The sequence below is a fragment of the Mandrillus leucophaeus genome, unplaced genomic scaffold (assembly GCF_000951045.1).
Source record: "Mandrillus leucophaeus isolate KB7577 unplaced genomic scaffold, Mleu.le_1.0 Scaffold474, whole genome shotgun sequence".
Taxonomy (NCBI): Eukaryota; Metazoa; Chordata; class Mammalia; order Primates; family Cercopithecidae; genus Mandrillus; species Mandrillus leucophaeus.
In genome coordinates, this window is record NW_012105076.1 from 766,122 (window position 1) to 781,334 (window position 15,213).

Here is a 15,213-nt window from a genome sequence, read left to right on the forward strand (position 1 = left end):
CAGTGCTGGGATTACAGGTGTGAGCCACCATGTCTGGCTCAAGTGTTCTTTTGTCTTTTTTTTTTTTTTTTTTGCCAGTTTTACTTCGTTCCACATGTCAAATATATCTTTTTAAAGATATTAGTAAAAAAAATAAAGAGAGTTTAATTGCTACAGTGTCTAAACTAGGTTTTTTTCATGGATTGAAGGCTATCAGAAGGACGTTTTGAATAAATGTATTTTGTTTGGAGTTTAATTTTTGGATAAAAACCCAAGTTGGAATTTAAGGTAAATGAAAATTTTGTTGCATTGAAGTGAAATATAAGGAAATAATTCATTAAGTTTATTAAATGATCATTCTTAAAAATAGAGCTGATACCCATGAGCTATACTTAGTGTGTATTAGATGATTTAGATAGCACTGCTTTGTCTTCAGTAGCAAATAATCAGAAAAATAGTGTATCATTTCAGTTTTGTCAATTTTTTCCCCCTAGGAAGATAAGAAAAATACAGTAGAAATAAGATTGACAAAAAACAGTACAGGGCTGTTTTTAGCTTTCTAGTCTTTTGGTTTTTTTTTGCGGGGCAGGGGGTGGTGTTTTGTATTTTTAGTTTTATAGAAATTAGAATGTTCTTCCTGGCCTCATTTTGAGAGGTTTTAATTTAAATAAAATTTAATTTGAGAGTTTTTTGAAGTGAAATATTACGATCTCCCAATTCAACATTATAATTTTACTGCAGGATAAATAAAGAAAACGGGAAAGGAGGAAAGCATTGATTACAAATGTCTTAACAATGAGCAAATGTGCAAGGAAAAAATATATTAAGACAAATCTAAGGTAGGTAGATGTATGTTTTTCTGTTCTTTTGAAAATTCTACTTAGCTTAAAGTTCATGATGAGTAAATGGATGTATAGATGTACACATACATATATGTATGTATATGTATTCTATTATAGACTCAAATTATTCAGCCATTCACTTAAGGTACCATCTACTGTGTACCATGCTAGGCGCTGTAGGGGATGTGTGGGTATGTCAGTTGACGTATGCCAAGTACTGGTCTTTTCAGTTAGAAAGTAGACCATTTGTGAGGATGTCGATAGTTCAGTGGAATTGTAGAATTTGAAGAGTCCCCAGGGTTTTATTTTTCCTCCTGGCCTTTTGTCTATACTTGTATTTAACCTTATGAAATAGAAGAAAGTTTCTACCAACACTTTACAAATATCCAAATAGAATTTTTCAAGTTTTCTTTTGATTACTTTCAGAGACATTCTGTTTCATCAGTTGGATATAGCCCTGAAGAGAAATTTGATTTTCCACTTTTTCTAAAGTTATTTAAAAGAATAGAAACAACTTTAATAACTTCCTTTTCCAATTGGATTCTGTTTTTAGAAGAGGTGAAAATTTTTTTCAAGGGTAATGCACTTCCTCTGTAGTGTAATTTGTCTTTGAAAATTGGATGCAACTAAAATTTTAGAATTTTTTTTTCTTTTTTTTGAGACAGAGTCTCACTCTGTTACCCAGGCTGGAGTGCAATGGCACGATCTTGGCTCACTGCAACCTCTGCCTCCCAGGTTCAAGGGATTCTCCTGCCTCAGCCACCTGAGTAGCTGGGATTACAGGGTGCCACCATATCTAGCTAATTTTTTGTATTTTGTATTAAAACAATTTTTTATTAAAAAAAAATTTTTTTTTAGGCTGGGTGCAGTGGCTCAAGCCTATAATCCCAGCACTTTGGGAGGCCAAGGTGGGAGAACTGCTTGAGGTCAGGTGTTAAAGACCAGCCTGGGAAAAAAAAAAGAAAGCAAGAAAAGAGAAGAAGACCAGCCTGGGCAACATAGCAAGATCCTATCTGTAAGGAAAAAGATGTTTTAATGGAAGGTCCTATTTTTAAAAAAACAATAGTTATATTAACATTTTATTAATTTGGATCCCAGTATATTCAAAACAGGTTGGGATAATATTTGCTTTTCTATCAAAGGAGAGAAAGGTTTGCTAAATAATATAAAGGAGATTTCAGAAGAAATGTTTAACTTCAAAAGAAAATAATGTTCCTGCTATTATTAGTTGTTCGTAAATTTAAGTATCCCCATTTTAGCTATTTTTTTGTTTGTTTGTTTGTTTGTTTGAGACATAGTTTCACTCTGTTGCCCAGGCTGGATTGCAGTGGCACAATCTTGGCTCACTGCGACCTCTGTCTCCCAGGTTCAAGAGATTCTTGTGCCTCAGCCCTTGAGTAGCTGGGATTATTGGCGCGGGCCACCACGCCCAGCTAGTTTTTGTATTATTAGTAGAGATGGAGTTTCACCATATTGACCGGGCTGGTCTCAAACTCCTGACCTCAGGTGATCCACCTGCCTCGCCTTCCCAAAGTGCTGGGATTACAGGCATGAACCTCCATGCCCAGCCACCATTTTAGCAAATTTTTACCTGTTTTTAGAATTGTGGAACCAAATATTTGCCAGTATTTTGCTTGTTGTTAATTTATAGTGCTTAGTGGACTTTTTTGTTTGTTTTAGTTTTGTTTTATCCTTACATGTTTTTATTTTTAAATATTTTGTAATTCATAATTGTGAATTGGTTCTTTTCTCTCTGAAAAGGATTATTGTTTAAAATTAAAATACTACATAGTTAATTAAACACTATTAGTTTTAGTACAGCTGTGTTTATTTAATATCACAACTATGTTTAATATAGAAAGTGAGATTTGGGGAAATATATTCTATGAGACATCTCTTCAATTTTAATATATTTAGTTATAAATTATGTAGTGAATAATGTAAGATGATAATGGACTCTATAAATTCTATCTGGAGCAGCTGTGGCTGATTTATAGATGTTAATGTTGTATGTGCAACATTGACAGCTGAGTTTGGGGTCCTGCATTTCTGCTGAGATAGTGCTTGAAAAATGCCTGGTACAGTGCTTGACCCATGTTGAGCACTGAATTGTTAGTTGAATCTTCTGCACTGAGTCCTGTGTAGGAGCTGGGTTTTAGTGGGTTTAGGGGGTTGTACTGGAGGGCAGTTGGATATAAATCTGCGGAATAAACTGGCTGGAAATAGCATATCTAGTTTAAATTGCTAGTGTTAACCTAACTTTTTTATAGATGATTTTTACCTTCAAAAAAATAATTTTAGTATCAAACTTTTACTAAATGACATGAACTGAACACCGTGCTAGGTACTCTGACAGAATACAAATGGAATAAAATTACGGTCCATACATTTGCTATGAAAGAGAAAGCATATCTGAGTGAGATTGCAACAACAATTGCAGCATACTCCAAAACACATCATCATCATAAAATGTTGTCCAAACTGGAATACGCAGGGCACTGACCATGGAAGGAACCCTGGAGTCACAGTCACAACACCTCTTTTTCATCCCTCATCATGCTACCTATTATGTTCCCTGTAAAAGTCCCTTAATCTCTCTGAATGTTATTTTTGTTATTATAATAACACCTGATAGTTGCACAGTCTTCCAGGATAATTGAATAATTGGTTTATGTAGCATATACTGTACTAGGCACTGGGAATGCATGGAAATCTATAAGATGGGATCCCTGTCCCTGAGTTGCTCATGCTGTTGTGTGAATACATGTATTATATGCTACACAAATGTTATAACAGACTTGTAAAATGCTTTGGGAACTCAAAAAAGAATATCTAATTCTGCCCATGGCTATTGGAATAGGCCTTTGAAAGATGGTGTCCTTGAACCAGACCTTGACAGACTAGTGAGAATTTGCCAGTTGGACAAAGAAGGGTAAAGGGCATTTCAGGAAGAGGGAAGATTAGATGTAAAAGATTAAAACTGGGAGAGTAAGGTATGTACTTGAAAAAATGTCTGATTAGGAGGCTGGCATGCAGTGTGTTGGAAAGAGTAGAGGGACTGGAGATGAGGCTGTAGAACTAAAATGGGTCACATTGTGAAAGAGATCGAGTGGCAGTGTGGTTTAGTAATGGAGTATATGGACTTCGGAAAAAAACCTTGGTTCGAAACCTGGCTATGCCACTTATACCTTTGTGGTAAGATCAAATTTTTAACCTCCCTGAGTCTCCTTTTCCTTATTGCTAAAAGAAGAACTAATTATTTTTTATTTTTTGAGACAGTCTCACTCTGTTGCCCAGGCTGGAAGAACTGATGATAGTGATCTTACAGAGTTGTTAATCAAAACTACCAGTCACTTACCACATGCAAACTCTCAATAAATGATGGTTATAGTTACAAGAATTAGAAGTTTGGATTTTATTCTGTAGTCAATAGGAAGCTACTAAAGAGTTTTAAGCAAAGAAATATTTTAAGTAGAAATACATGTTTTAGAAACATAACTGTTGGCATGGATTGGAGCCAGGAGATAGAGTGGTGGCCGTGGAAATGTAGAGAAGGAGACTTAATTGTTCTTTAGACGGTAGAATCATCAAACCTGATGATGGTGCTGTGTGGAATGACAGGGAGTTTCAGGGTTTCTGGCTTGAACAGTTGGTTGGATGGTGGGGTCCCATTTCCTGAGATAGGAAACTCAGAAGGGTAGAAAGTTTGTGGAGGAAGAAGAGGAGTTTAGTTCTAGACCCATTGATTTTGAGGTTCCTGCAGGCCATGTGTTTGGAGATGTTAAACAGGGATTTGGATATTGCATTTTGGAATTCAGAAGAGATGCCTGGCCTAGAGTCATGGACTTAAATCTGGCACTTGAATCCAGAGAAACAGACCCCATGAAGTAGGGAGAGATTTGAGAGTGAGGCAAGAAAGCTAAGCAGAGTCCCGAAGACATGCAACGTTGAAGGTTAACATTGAGAAAGGGAAGGAATTGTCAGAGGAGCTTGTGGAGGAATTGTCAGCGAATCAGATTGGAAGAGGAAAATGTAGTATCAGTACACTGAGACAGTGTTCAAGAAGGAAGATGTTGTCAACAGTTTGAATGCTGCTGAGGGATCAAACAAAAGACAGGACTTAAAATGTACATTGGATTTAGTGACAGAGATTAGTTACCATTTCTAGAGATGTTTTAGAGGCAGAAACCTCTGTAAACTTGGGGGGGTGTCTAGGAGTATGTGGGATGTGAAGTAACGGAGATAGTGTTGGCAATTCTTTCAAGTAGTTTAGCAGTGAGAAGGAGAAGAGAGGTTCAAGGGAATCGCTTGAGAGATTTCTGATCCAGTGGATTTGTGGCTGTGTGTGTAAGTTGTGAGATGGGACAGACGTGAATGTGTTTAAGTCTTTACAGGAAAAAACTGTTAGAGGGGGAGAGAATAATTGATAGTATAAACCCCTGAAGGGCATGGGCTCTAAACAACAGATACAGGAATTTTAAGAGTGGGGAGGAGGCAGGAGGCAAGGGAGCATAGTGAGTGTAGATGTCAATAGCTTTGTTGATTTGGTGTGGGGAGTTGATGGAGTTCTAATTAGAGACAGCAGGCAAGGGCTTTCATTGAGTGTAGTCAGTATAGAAACGCAGGGACTGAGAAGAGGGAGCACATTCGAAACAGTTGTGGAGAATGGGAGAGTAGTAAGCCAAGTAGGCAAACTCCATCAGTTTGCCGCCCATTTGAGGTTGAAAACCAAGAATTTAATAGTGCTATATTTATTTTATGTTTTTAGAGATGGGATCTTGCTCTGTCGCCCAGGCTGGAGTGCAGTGGCACGATTATGGTGTGCTGCAGTCTTGACCTCCTGAGCTCAAGCGTTCCTTCCACCTCACCCTCCTGAGTAGCTGGGACTATAGGTGCCCACCACTATGCTCAGCTAATTTTTTTGTTTTTTGTGTAGAGACGGGGTCTCACTATGTTGCCCAGTCTGATCTCTGAACTCCTAGGCTCATGTGATCCTTCTGCCTTGGCCCTGCCAAAGTGTTGGGATTATAGGCGTGAGCCCCTGTGCTTGGCCTTAATAGCTTATTCTGGCTTATAATTTCATTCAATATTGTTCATCTGCCTTGGTGCAGGCATAGAGGAGATGAAGAGTTGGTTTTATACAAGGTTGGTATTTACTAAGAATTTACAGCAGCGGCATAATCTTGGCGTAAGTAATGCAACCTCCACCTCCCAGGTTCAAGCAATTCTCCTGCCTCCACCTCCCAAGTAGCTGGGATTACAGGCCCCTGCCACCACACTCAGCTAATTTTTGTATTTTTAGTAGAGACAGGGTTTCACCATGTTGACCAGGCTGGTCTGGAACTCTTGACCTCGTGATCTGCCCGCCTTGGCCTCCTAAAGTGCTGGGATTACAGACGTGAGCCACCGTGCCTGGCTGGGAGACAATAATTAAAATGAGAAGCCATGCTAGCTGAATAGGGTGGGAAGTGAAGAAAGAGGGAGGTGGATGGGCAGAGAGAAAGTGGTGTGGAGATCTCAGTGTGTTGGAATAACAAGTGTGATGGGAGTGGTCAAGGGAGAGGGTAAGCTGGGGGAATAGGATGTTGTAGGCAGGGTGGAATGTCAGAATTAATTTTTTCAGAGCTGGACCAGTTTGCACATTAGCAGTGTCCAGGGTGTGGCCAACCATTCCAGTAGATGGCTGAAGTGGCATAAAGTAAGTCATTGATCTCAGACATCTGGGTAAGGGATGGGTCTTCATTTGAGTGTTGAACATAGACAGAATGGTGAAGAGGAAGACTTTTACATCAGGAGCCAGAGTCTTCAGTTTACATCCTGGAGGTCAGTAGATACTGATTATCTTATGGATCCTGATGACCTTGAGCCTCAGCTGAACAAGGGTTTTTACAAGGGAGTAAAGGAGGTGCAGGTGGGAAGCAACAGTGGGGAACAAAGCAGATGGCCATTCGACATGATGACCTTGATTGGGTGTGGGAAGATGAGCAGTACCTTCTTGAGAGGACAGCTGCGAGGCTTTGGGAGTTCCAGATAGCACATTGCTGGGGTTTGGAAGGAGAACAGGAGTGAGGGGTTGTATTATGGAGGGAAAGGAAGCACTAGTTATGAGAGTGAAGATGAAATATGGAAGGAGTTTATATCTTGGACAGTGATTTGAGTATGATTCTGGCATGGGTACAGGGGCATTGCAGTTTAGTTGTGGCTTAGGAAGAGGCCCATTGTCTGTGATTTTTGTCTTCAGAGTGGGTGGCAGCAACTGTGTGGAACAGCAGCTCAATTACTTTGTCCGGTGAGGCGATGGTAGGTTACAGCGGACAGTGCCCAGTGCTAAATTCTGGTAAGGAGGAGGAGTTGGGGTAGCTGCTGACCTTCCATCTCTGCCTTTCTCCCTAAGACTCAAGGCCTCATGGCATTCTGACTGATGTTTAGCTTTGTGGGGTTGCTTTTTGTGGTTGATCTGGTTCTGACTGATAATATAGATACACGATTCTAGCTTTGGAGTCTGAATGGACGATGATACTCTTGACTAAAAGAAGAGATAAAAGAGAAGGGACAGGTGTCCATGAAAACCCCAGGTTGAGATGCTCAGTAGGAGGGAAGTGTGTGTAAATACAGTTTTGGGAGCCATCTGCATATAGGATTGAAGAAGCCATAGTATTCATATTGGAAAATTCTGTAATATTGACAAAAGGAAAAGGGCAAAGGACTGAACTCTCTGGGAAATGCCCCCAGAGAAAAATGGACCAATTAAAATGATTTCTTGAGATGATACGTATCAAGACATTTTCATGTATAAAACATTTTGAAATCTGTTTGATAGCTTATAGTCTTTTATCATATCTCAAAAATTGAGTTCCAAATAGTTTATTTTCTTAATCATTAAAACTTTTTTTGTTTTTAAATGGGAGACTTCTTGGATTCCACAGTGTGTACCCCTTTGTCCTTAAAGTATACTGAACATAATTAGCCTTTTTTTGATGACTCAGGATAGTTATTATAAATATCAGTTATTGAATTGTAACTCAGGCTGGGCATGATGGCTCACGCCTGTAATCCTAGCACTTTGGGAGGCTGAAGCGGGCTGATCACTTGAGGCCAGGAGTTGGAGACCAGCCTGGCCAACGTGGTGAAACCCTGTATCTACTAAAAATACAAAAAATTAGCCGGGTGTGGTGGTGCGTGCCTGTAATCCCAGATACTTGAGAGGCTGAGGCAGGAGAATTGCTTGAACCCAGGAGGCGGAGGTTGCAGTGAGTCCAGATCGCGCCACTGCACTGCAGCCTGGGTGACAGAGCAAGACTCCGTCTCAAAAAAAAATAGAGAGATTATTCCTAATTTAATTCCATGCAACCCTTCCAGCCCTATTTGTACCAGTCCTACTCTGTCTCTTTGCCATTAAATCTAATTATCCCCCCTTCTCTCCCCCAGATTTTCTACTCCAGTCAGCTATTCTGTTTCCCAAATATCCTCTGTACTTCCTCCCTCTCATAGTTGACCTGTCGTTTCTAGCTGGTGAAATCCTACTCAACCTTCAGTGTACAACTCATATGACCACATCCTCTGGCGGACTTAGTCATTCTCTTATGTTTTCCAGAGCATTTAATGGATCACATACATCACATGATTCAAGAAATTACAGCTAGTTGCGGTGGCTCGTGCCTAGTTATCCCAGCACTTTGGGAGGCCAAGGCGGGCAGATCACCTGAGGTCAGGAGTTGGAAGACCAGCCTGGCCGACATGGCGAAGCCCCGTCTCTTCTAAAAATACAAAAATTAGCTGGGCACGGGGGCGCACGCCAGTAATTCCAGTTACTTGGGAGGCTGAGGCCAGAGAACTGCTGGAACCTGGGAGGCAGAGGTTGCAGTGAGCTGAGATCATGCCTCTGCACTCCAGCCTGGGTTGACAGAGCGAAACTCTGCCTCAAAAAGAAAGAAAGAAAGAAATTACTTTACTTGTGATTTACTTTAATTACTGACCTGCCAATAAGCTGTGTTTTTCAAATTTTAGTACATATTGGAATTGTTTGAATATAAGAAGTTGAATTCTCAAGAAAGTTTGATTAACTAGATTTGGGGTTGAGCCTAAGCTTCTGCATTTTTTAGGGCAAATACTTTTCGTTAATTCTGATGCGAGTTGTCCAAGGACCATAATTTGAGAAACCAACAACATAGTTAATGGATTCCGCCAGGGCAAGGGCCATGACTTACCTGCTTATGTATTTTCAGAGCCTGCCATGTAGATGATGCTAAATGAATGTTTCTAGAATGAAATAGAGTTTACTGGGGAAGGCCTTTCGGCATGTAATTTTTGAGTTGAGACCCAAGTTGTTGCAGAACCTTAAGAAAGGTTTTATCTTTCAAAGGTATACAAAATAGCACAAGACAACATTTCCCATGTGGTTTCCAAAATACTCCTGCTAAGGCATACTTTGTGGGAAAAGGGTTTGTTTGGTGGTCAGATACTTTTAGAAAATGGTGTCTGTTGGACCTGTGCCTTTCACCCTTCTCAAGACACACTAGCGGATTGAAGCTTTTGAGATGTTCTGTGGGAGAGAAACCCTTTTAATCTTTAAAACGTTTTGACAAAGCACTTTCCCTACCCTTTTTCCCCAGATAATGCCTTTTTAGAACCTGCAGAACTAATGTCTTGAGGTATTTTCTTTGGAAACTGCTCACGTAACCAAAAGTAGAACAGTAGGAGTTAACCCTTTATGTGTGATGATGACCTATAATTACCTAGAATTGGAGAGGCCACTCTGGGAAGTTTTAAGAAAAGAGATAAAAGATTAGGCAATATATAGGGAAAGACATTTTTCTATGGTAGGCTCTATGTTTGTATTTTGGTATAATTGCTCTAAATTGTCCTGGTCAGTTGTAAGTGTTAAAATAACTGTAGTATAGACGATAGCAGACAGGTTTGAGCATGGAAGGATTGAATTTGGCTAATGGCTACTGGAATGCAAAAGGCGGTATGAAGTCAAAGACAGTAGATGAAGGATCTGTAGGATCTGGTAACTAATTAAATCTGGAAAAACAACTTGGATATTTTAATTCAGAGGTCTAAGTGGACCATATACTTTTTGGACATATAGTTAGACTAAGGTGAAAAAAACATACTGTATTATTGACAGCTGAAAAGGTGTATAACAACAGGGACTAGTTTCTGTAAGTTTTTAAATTTAAATTTTATTTTGTTTATATTTTATCTTTAACAGGATAAAATTTATTATAATATAATTTGCCTTCTAAAAAGAGTCCATATAGAAATCACTAACTTAAACTGAATTCATACACAAACTTCAAATCACATCAGAAGTTTTTTCCTGGAAAAATTAGGTCCTCTTTTTTCAATAATTAGGGTTTGTTTATCAGAAATGACTTAGTGATAACAAAGCAAGAGACATTTTAATATTATTATACATTTAATTTAGACAATGGGGAAATTCCTTCACGCTACCTCATAATATAAAACAGGTTTATTAGGCCTTGAGAATCATAGAATATTTATAATTTTCATGTAAAATAGGAAACATAATTTTCCAGTCATTCATGCTAAACAGCAGGGTTGAAGTAATAATCAGGAAGATTTTATTATAAGTTTTTTAAGTTTTAAAATAAGGTAGTTCTCACAAGACGTTTTGCAGTGCTCCCTTGGTAATGTTCATATTCAGTGAGCAGAAAAGAAAAGCTGAGAGAGTTAGGACTCTACTATTGAACCTGTTTCTTGAAAAAAAAAAAAACAAAAGACAAAAACCGATAGTACAATTGGATGTCAGAAATGGTTATTAGAAAGCTAGGTAAAAACAGTACAGGTTGAGTATCCCTTATCTGAAATGCTTGGGACCAGAATTGTTTCAGAATTTGGATTTTTTTGGATTTAGGATATTTGCATATACATGTGAATTACCTTGGGGATGAGAGCCAGGTCTAGACACGAGATTCATTTATGTTTCATATACACCTTATAGTCCGAAGGTAATTTTATTCAATATTTTTAATGATTTTTGTACAAGATACAAAGTTTTGAGCCATAGCATGAGGTCACATGTGGAATTTTCCATTTGTGGCATCATGTAAATGCTCAGAAAGTTTCAGATTTTGGAGCATTTCAGATTTTGGATTTTTGGATGAGGGATGTTCAACCTGTATTTCCAAATACTTAAGATAGGGCCTTAATTTGTCTTCCTTTTTATTGTCTTTTCAGACAAATGACCATGGAAACAGTTGAATCCCAGCATGATGGAAATATAACAGCTTCTTTGACAGAGAGCAAGTCTGCTCATATGCAGACTCAGACTGGCCAAAATTCAATCCCTGCTTTAGCTCAGGTAGGCAATAGGCAGGCACCGTTGAAAGTCAAAATACATGGAAATGAGAATTAGGTGCAGATTCTGTTTTATTGCCATTGATCTTAAATTTTCCATCTTGGTTATCAGCCATTCTTGCTGATTTGATTGTGAAGAAAAGATACATATTGTGATTAGCCTTGCATTTTAACAGACATTCAGCAGTGCCCCATCTCCACTGCCACTACCACTATGGACAGAAAAACAAAAACCCTTCTGGAATATGTAATCCTCAAAGTATGATTTGAGAGGGTTGTTAATTCGAAATCGATACAGTTCTGATGTCCTTAGCTGTTAAGATGACAGAAATCTTACCATTTGCCCAGTATGTATTTGTCTCGATCATTACTTTCTTTTCAGTTAGGTCTCTAACTTTGAATTGGTTTCATTCAGAGAGCACCAGTATCAGTCAGTACCTGTTTCCAGATCCGAAAATTTATTTCTGAGGTATCTATAAAAATATATAGCAAAAACAAACACATTTGTTTGTTCATCAAATATTTATTGAATGTCTGCTGTGTCTAATTATTCCAGATGCATGTGGATATGTAGTTTCGGGCCTTAAATATCTCATGGTTTGGTAGGGTAGACATATTTTAGCAATAACTCCAGTAGGGTAAGAAGTGCTGTAAAATACTATGTAGAAAATGAATAAGGCCTACAGAAGAGGGAGCAGCCAGCTGACTAGGAGTGTTTTACAGATCTCCTTTGAGCTAGACACAAAGGATGAGTAGGAGTCTGCCAGGTTGATAAGGTGAGGAAGCGTATTCTAGGCAGAGTGAAGAGTGTGCATAGAGGCACAAAGCCAGGGCATGGGATGTTCAGGGAACTATGGGTATTGAGTTTAACTGGAGCCAGGTGTCTGGGGTGGGCAGTCCAGCTGGTGAAGGTAAGCAGAGGATTGTATACATTTCAGGGTTTAGAGTACACTGTGCTCTAAATAGCCCTGAAATATTTTCAGGTGCCCACCATATTTTCAGTTTAGACACTAGTAGCCATGTGGAGGTGGAATTGGAAGTCAGTGAGTCGGAAGTGAAGACACCATCAGGATGCCTGGTGGAATCAAGGTAGCGTGAGGTACAGAGCAGTGGTGAGACCTTTGTGGTATGTTAAAGGGAGAATAAAAAGGACCTGGTGGCTGACTGGAAGGCGTAGGGGGAACACCAGGCACTTCTTGGTTTATATTAGGCCAGACTGGTGTGAGAGCTCTCCTTTCCCATGCACCCAGCCTACTTTTCTTTCCTCTTTAAAGCTGCCAACACCCACTCGTTCCCTGGAGGTTTTCTGCGATGTTCTGTAGAGCTGTATCTCCCTAGCAACACCTTTTGTTACACTGAAAGACAGGCATGTAGGCCAGGCCTTTTGCTTAAACACACAAACACACACACACCCCCTCACACATGCACCCACCCTTGTTTAAAAAAAAAAAATGCATGTTCATTGTAGAAAATAAATATTACTAAAATGAAGAATATGAAAACTATCCATGATCTTAACATCCAGAGATTTAATCATTGTTAACATTTTGGTGTAGCTCCTTTAGTCTTTATTGTCTGTGTGAATCGAATAGAAAACATATACTTTTTTTCATGATTTTGGGATTTTCCAGAATTTTTAGAGCTATGATTTCTGGTCAGTAATCTCCCTTTGCTGAAGTTGTAGTTGAAAGCACTTTTTTTTTTTTTTCAGTAGAGACAAGTTCTCACTATATTGCCCAGGCTGGTCTCAGATTCCTTTGCAGAAGCTGTCCTTGCACCTCAGCTTCCCAAAGTGCTGGAATTATAGGCGTGAGCTTCTTGTACCCAGCCTGAAAATACATTTTATTCCTTCTGACTCTACTTCCCTCTGGGTGGGTCCTGGCTCACTAAGTTCTACAGATGCCTTTTACCCCAGAATTCTGGGGCTGAAGTCCCAGCAATAGATTCCCATTATCTAAATATGGTAATTTGCAATTCTGAGGACCTTCAGGCTGGGTGACAGCCACATCTGTGAGCCTCACTCAGAAATTGCCAACAGGTGGCTGGGTGCAGTGGCTCATATCTGTAATCCCAGTACTTTGGGAGGCCGAGGCAGGTGGATCGCTTGAGGCCAGGAGTCCGAGACCAGCCTGGCCAACATGAAGAAACCCTGTCTCTACTAAAAATACAAAACTAGGTGGGTATGGTGGCACATGCCTGTAGTCCCAGCTACTCGGGAGGCTGAGGCACGAGAGTCTCTTGAACCCAGGAGGCCGAGGTTGCAGTGAGCCAAGATGGAGCCACTCCACTCCAACCTGGGTGACAGAGTGAGACTCTGTCTCAAAAAAAAAAAAAAAAAAAAGGTTGCCAACAGGTTGAGTAATGTGGAGTCTGAAAAGTAGCCTTGGGTTTCTGAGGGCTTGGAATTGAATAGGAGTCCAGTGGACAGAAACTAGCTTAGAGAATAAGAGGAGGGGAAGTGGAAATTGGAAGTATAGAGTCTTTTAAGAAACTTGTCTTGAAGTAAGAGCAAGATGGGTTTGTGAGACAAAAGGGTGAGAACTGGGATGTGGGAAATTTGGGAATGTTTTGAATAAAATGGAAGATTATAGAAACTTGTGAGAAGGCAGAATCAAGGAACTAGAAAAAACCTGTGTTTATGTTTGTAATGCTTCTTTAAAAATCTCAAATAATGTATGCTAATAAATATTGATAGTTATTAAATCTGGATAGTAAATTCATGGAGTTTTGCTGTTTTTCTATTTTCTGTTGTTAGAAGTATTTTTTGTTGTTGTTTTTGTTTTGTTTTGTTTTTGAGACGGAGTCTCATTCTGTCGCTCAGGTTGGAATGCTGTGGTGCAGTCTCAGCTCACTGTAACCTCTGCTCACTGCAACCTCCACCTCCCGGGTTCCAGCGATTATTATGCCTCAGCCTCCCGAGTAGCTGGGATTGCAGGCATGTGCCACCATGTCTGACTGATTTTTGTGTTTTTAGTAGAGACAGGGTTATGCCATGTTGGCCAGGCTGGTTTTGAACTCCTGACCTCAAGTGATCCACCTGCTTTGACCTCCTAAAGTGCTGGGATTACAGGCGTGAGCCACTGCACTCGGCCTGTTTGAAGTATTTGATCCAACGGTAAACTATGGTTTTTGTCTTTCACATGTTAGAAATATAAAGAGATTAAGAAGTAATCTGTATGCTGACTCATTTATTATTTTATTTAAGAATTATCCTCCATACCATGCATGGATCGTGATTTTTTGAAGAATTAGAAGACAATTCTTAGCAGTCAGAATTTTCTGAACGTAATTACTCATTTAAGTTCTTGTGACACCAGCAGCTGTTTGTTTATGAGTATTATTACTATCATACGATGTCATATATCTTATAAGGAGTAGGAAATCAAGCTGAACTCCATTAACCCTATGATGTATGCCAAAAGTGACTGACTCTTCTGAATTTCTGATGGCTTTATATTTGCTTGCTGCTTGACTCATTTTTCTTCAAACTTAAGGATTGTAAATTTCCATATGTTTTAGATTTAAATTTGGTTGTATATAAAGAGGAATTTCTGACACCTTCCTTGTTTATATTATCAGATTATCAGTAAACAGTGTGGGAACAAAAGGTGTGAGCAGAACATTCAGTGGGTTTGATTCTCTGCATCTAATGTCATTTGATACTAGTTGTTTTGACTGCTCTGGCCTTTCCAGAGCTTCTGCTAATCAAGAATATACTCTGAAAATCATCAGAGACCTAGCAACTATTGAGCTTGGTCTTGGCTGTCAGGCCCCTGTTCTGCTGATGGATTGAGGTGAGGTGCAGGTACACCAAGGGAGACTGGAGTTTTGCTTTTCTATTTTATAACTTTGTAGTAATAAATGGAGCCTTTCTCTTCTGTTTGAAAACAAAATCACGGTGGTGGTAATGTCAAAAAGTTGGAAGCACGAGTTGCCATTAACAAATCCTGATAACTGGAGGTTAAATGTTGTCTTGGCTTTCTTCTTGTCTAAATTATTTTTATGCTGATTTATTTTTAATGGAAGCTGGTATTTATTAAGTACTTGTGTTGATGTATAGTACTAGACC

The 15,213-nt window shown here is 39.3% G+C and overlaps 1 protein-coding gene across 3 annotated transcripts in view; it reads left to right on the top strand.

Moving 5' to 3' along the window:
* CREM (cAMP responsive element modulator) overlaps positions 1 to 15,213 on the top strand; it is a 66,759-nt gene that overhangs the window by 13,626 nt on the left and 37,920 nt on the right. The window contains exons 2-3 of one of the 3 annotated variants that reach the window (XM_011995134.1): positions 721 to 818; positions 11,025 to 11,148. In XM_011995134.1, the coding sequence (XP_011850524.1) occupies positions 775 to 818; positions 11,025 to 11,148 (168 nt within the window). In that variant the 5' untranslated portion in view covers positions 721 to 774. Of the gene's footprint in view, positions 1 to 708; positions 819 to 11,024; positions 11,149 to 15,213 lie in introns of those variants that run through there. The other 2 variants (XM_011995136.1, XM_011995137.1) reach the window with 2 other exon arrangements.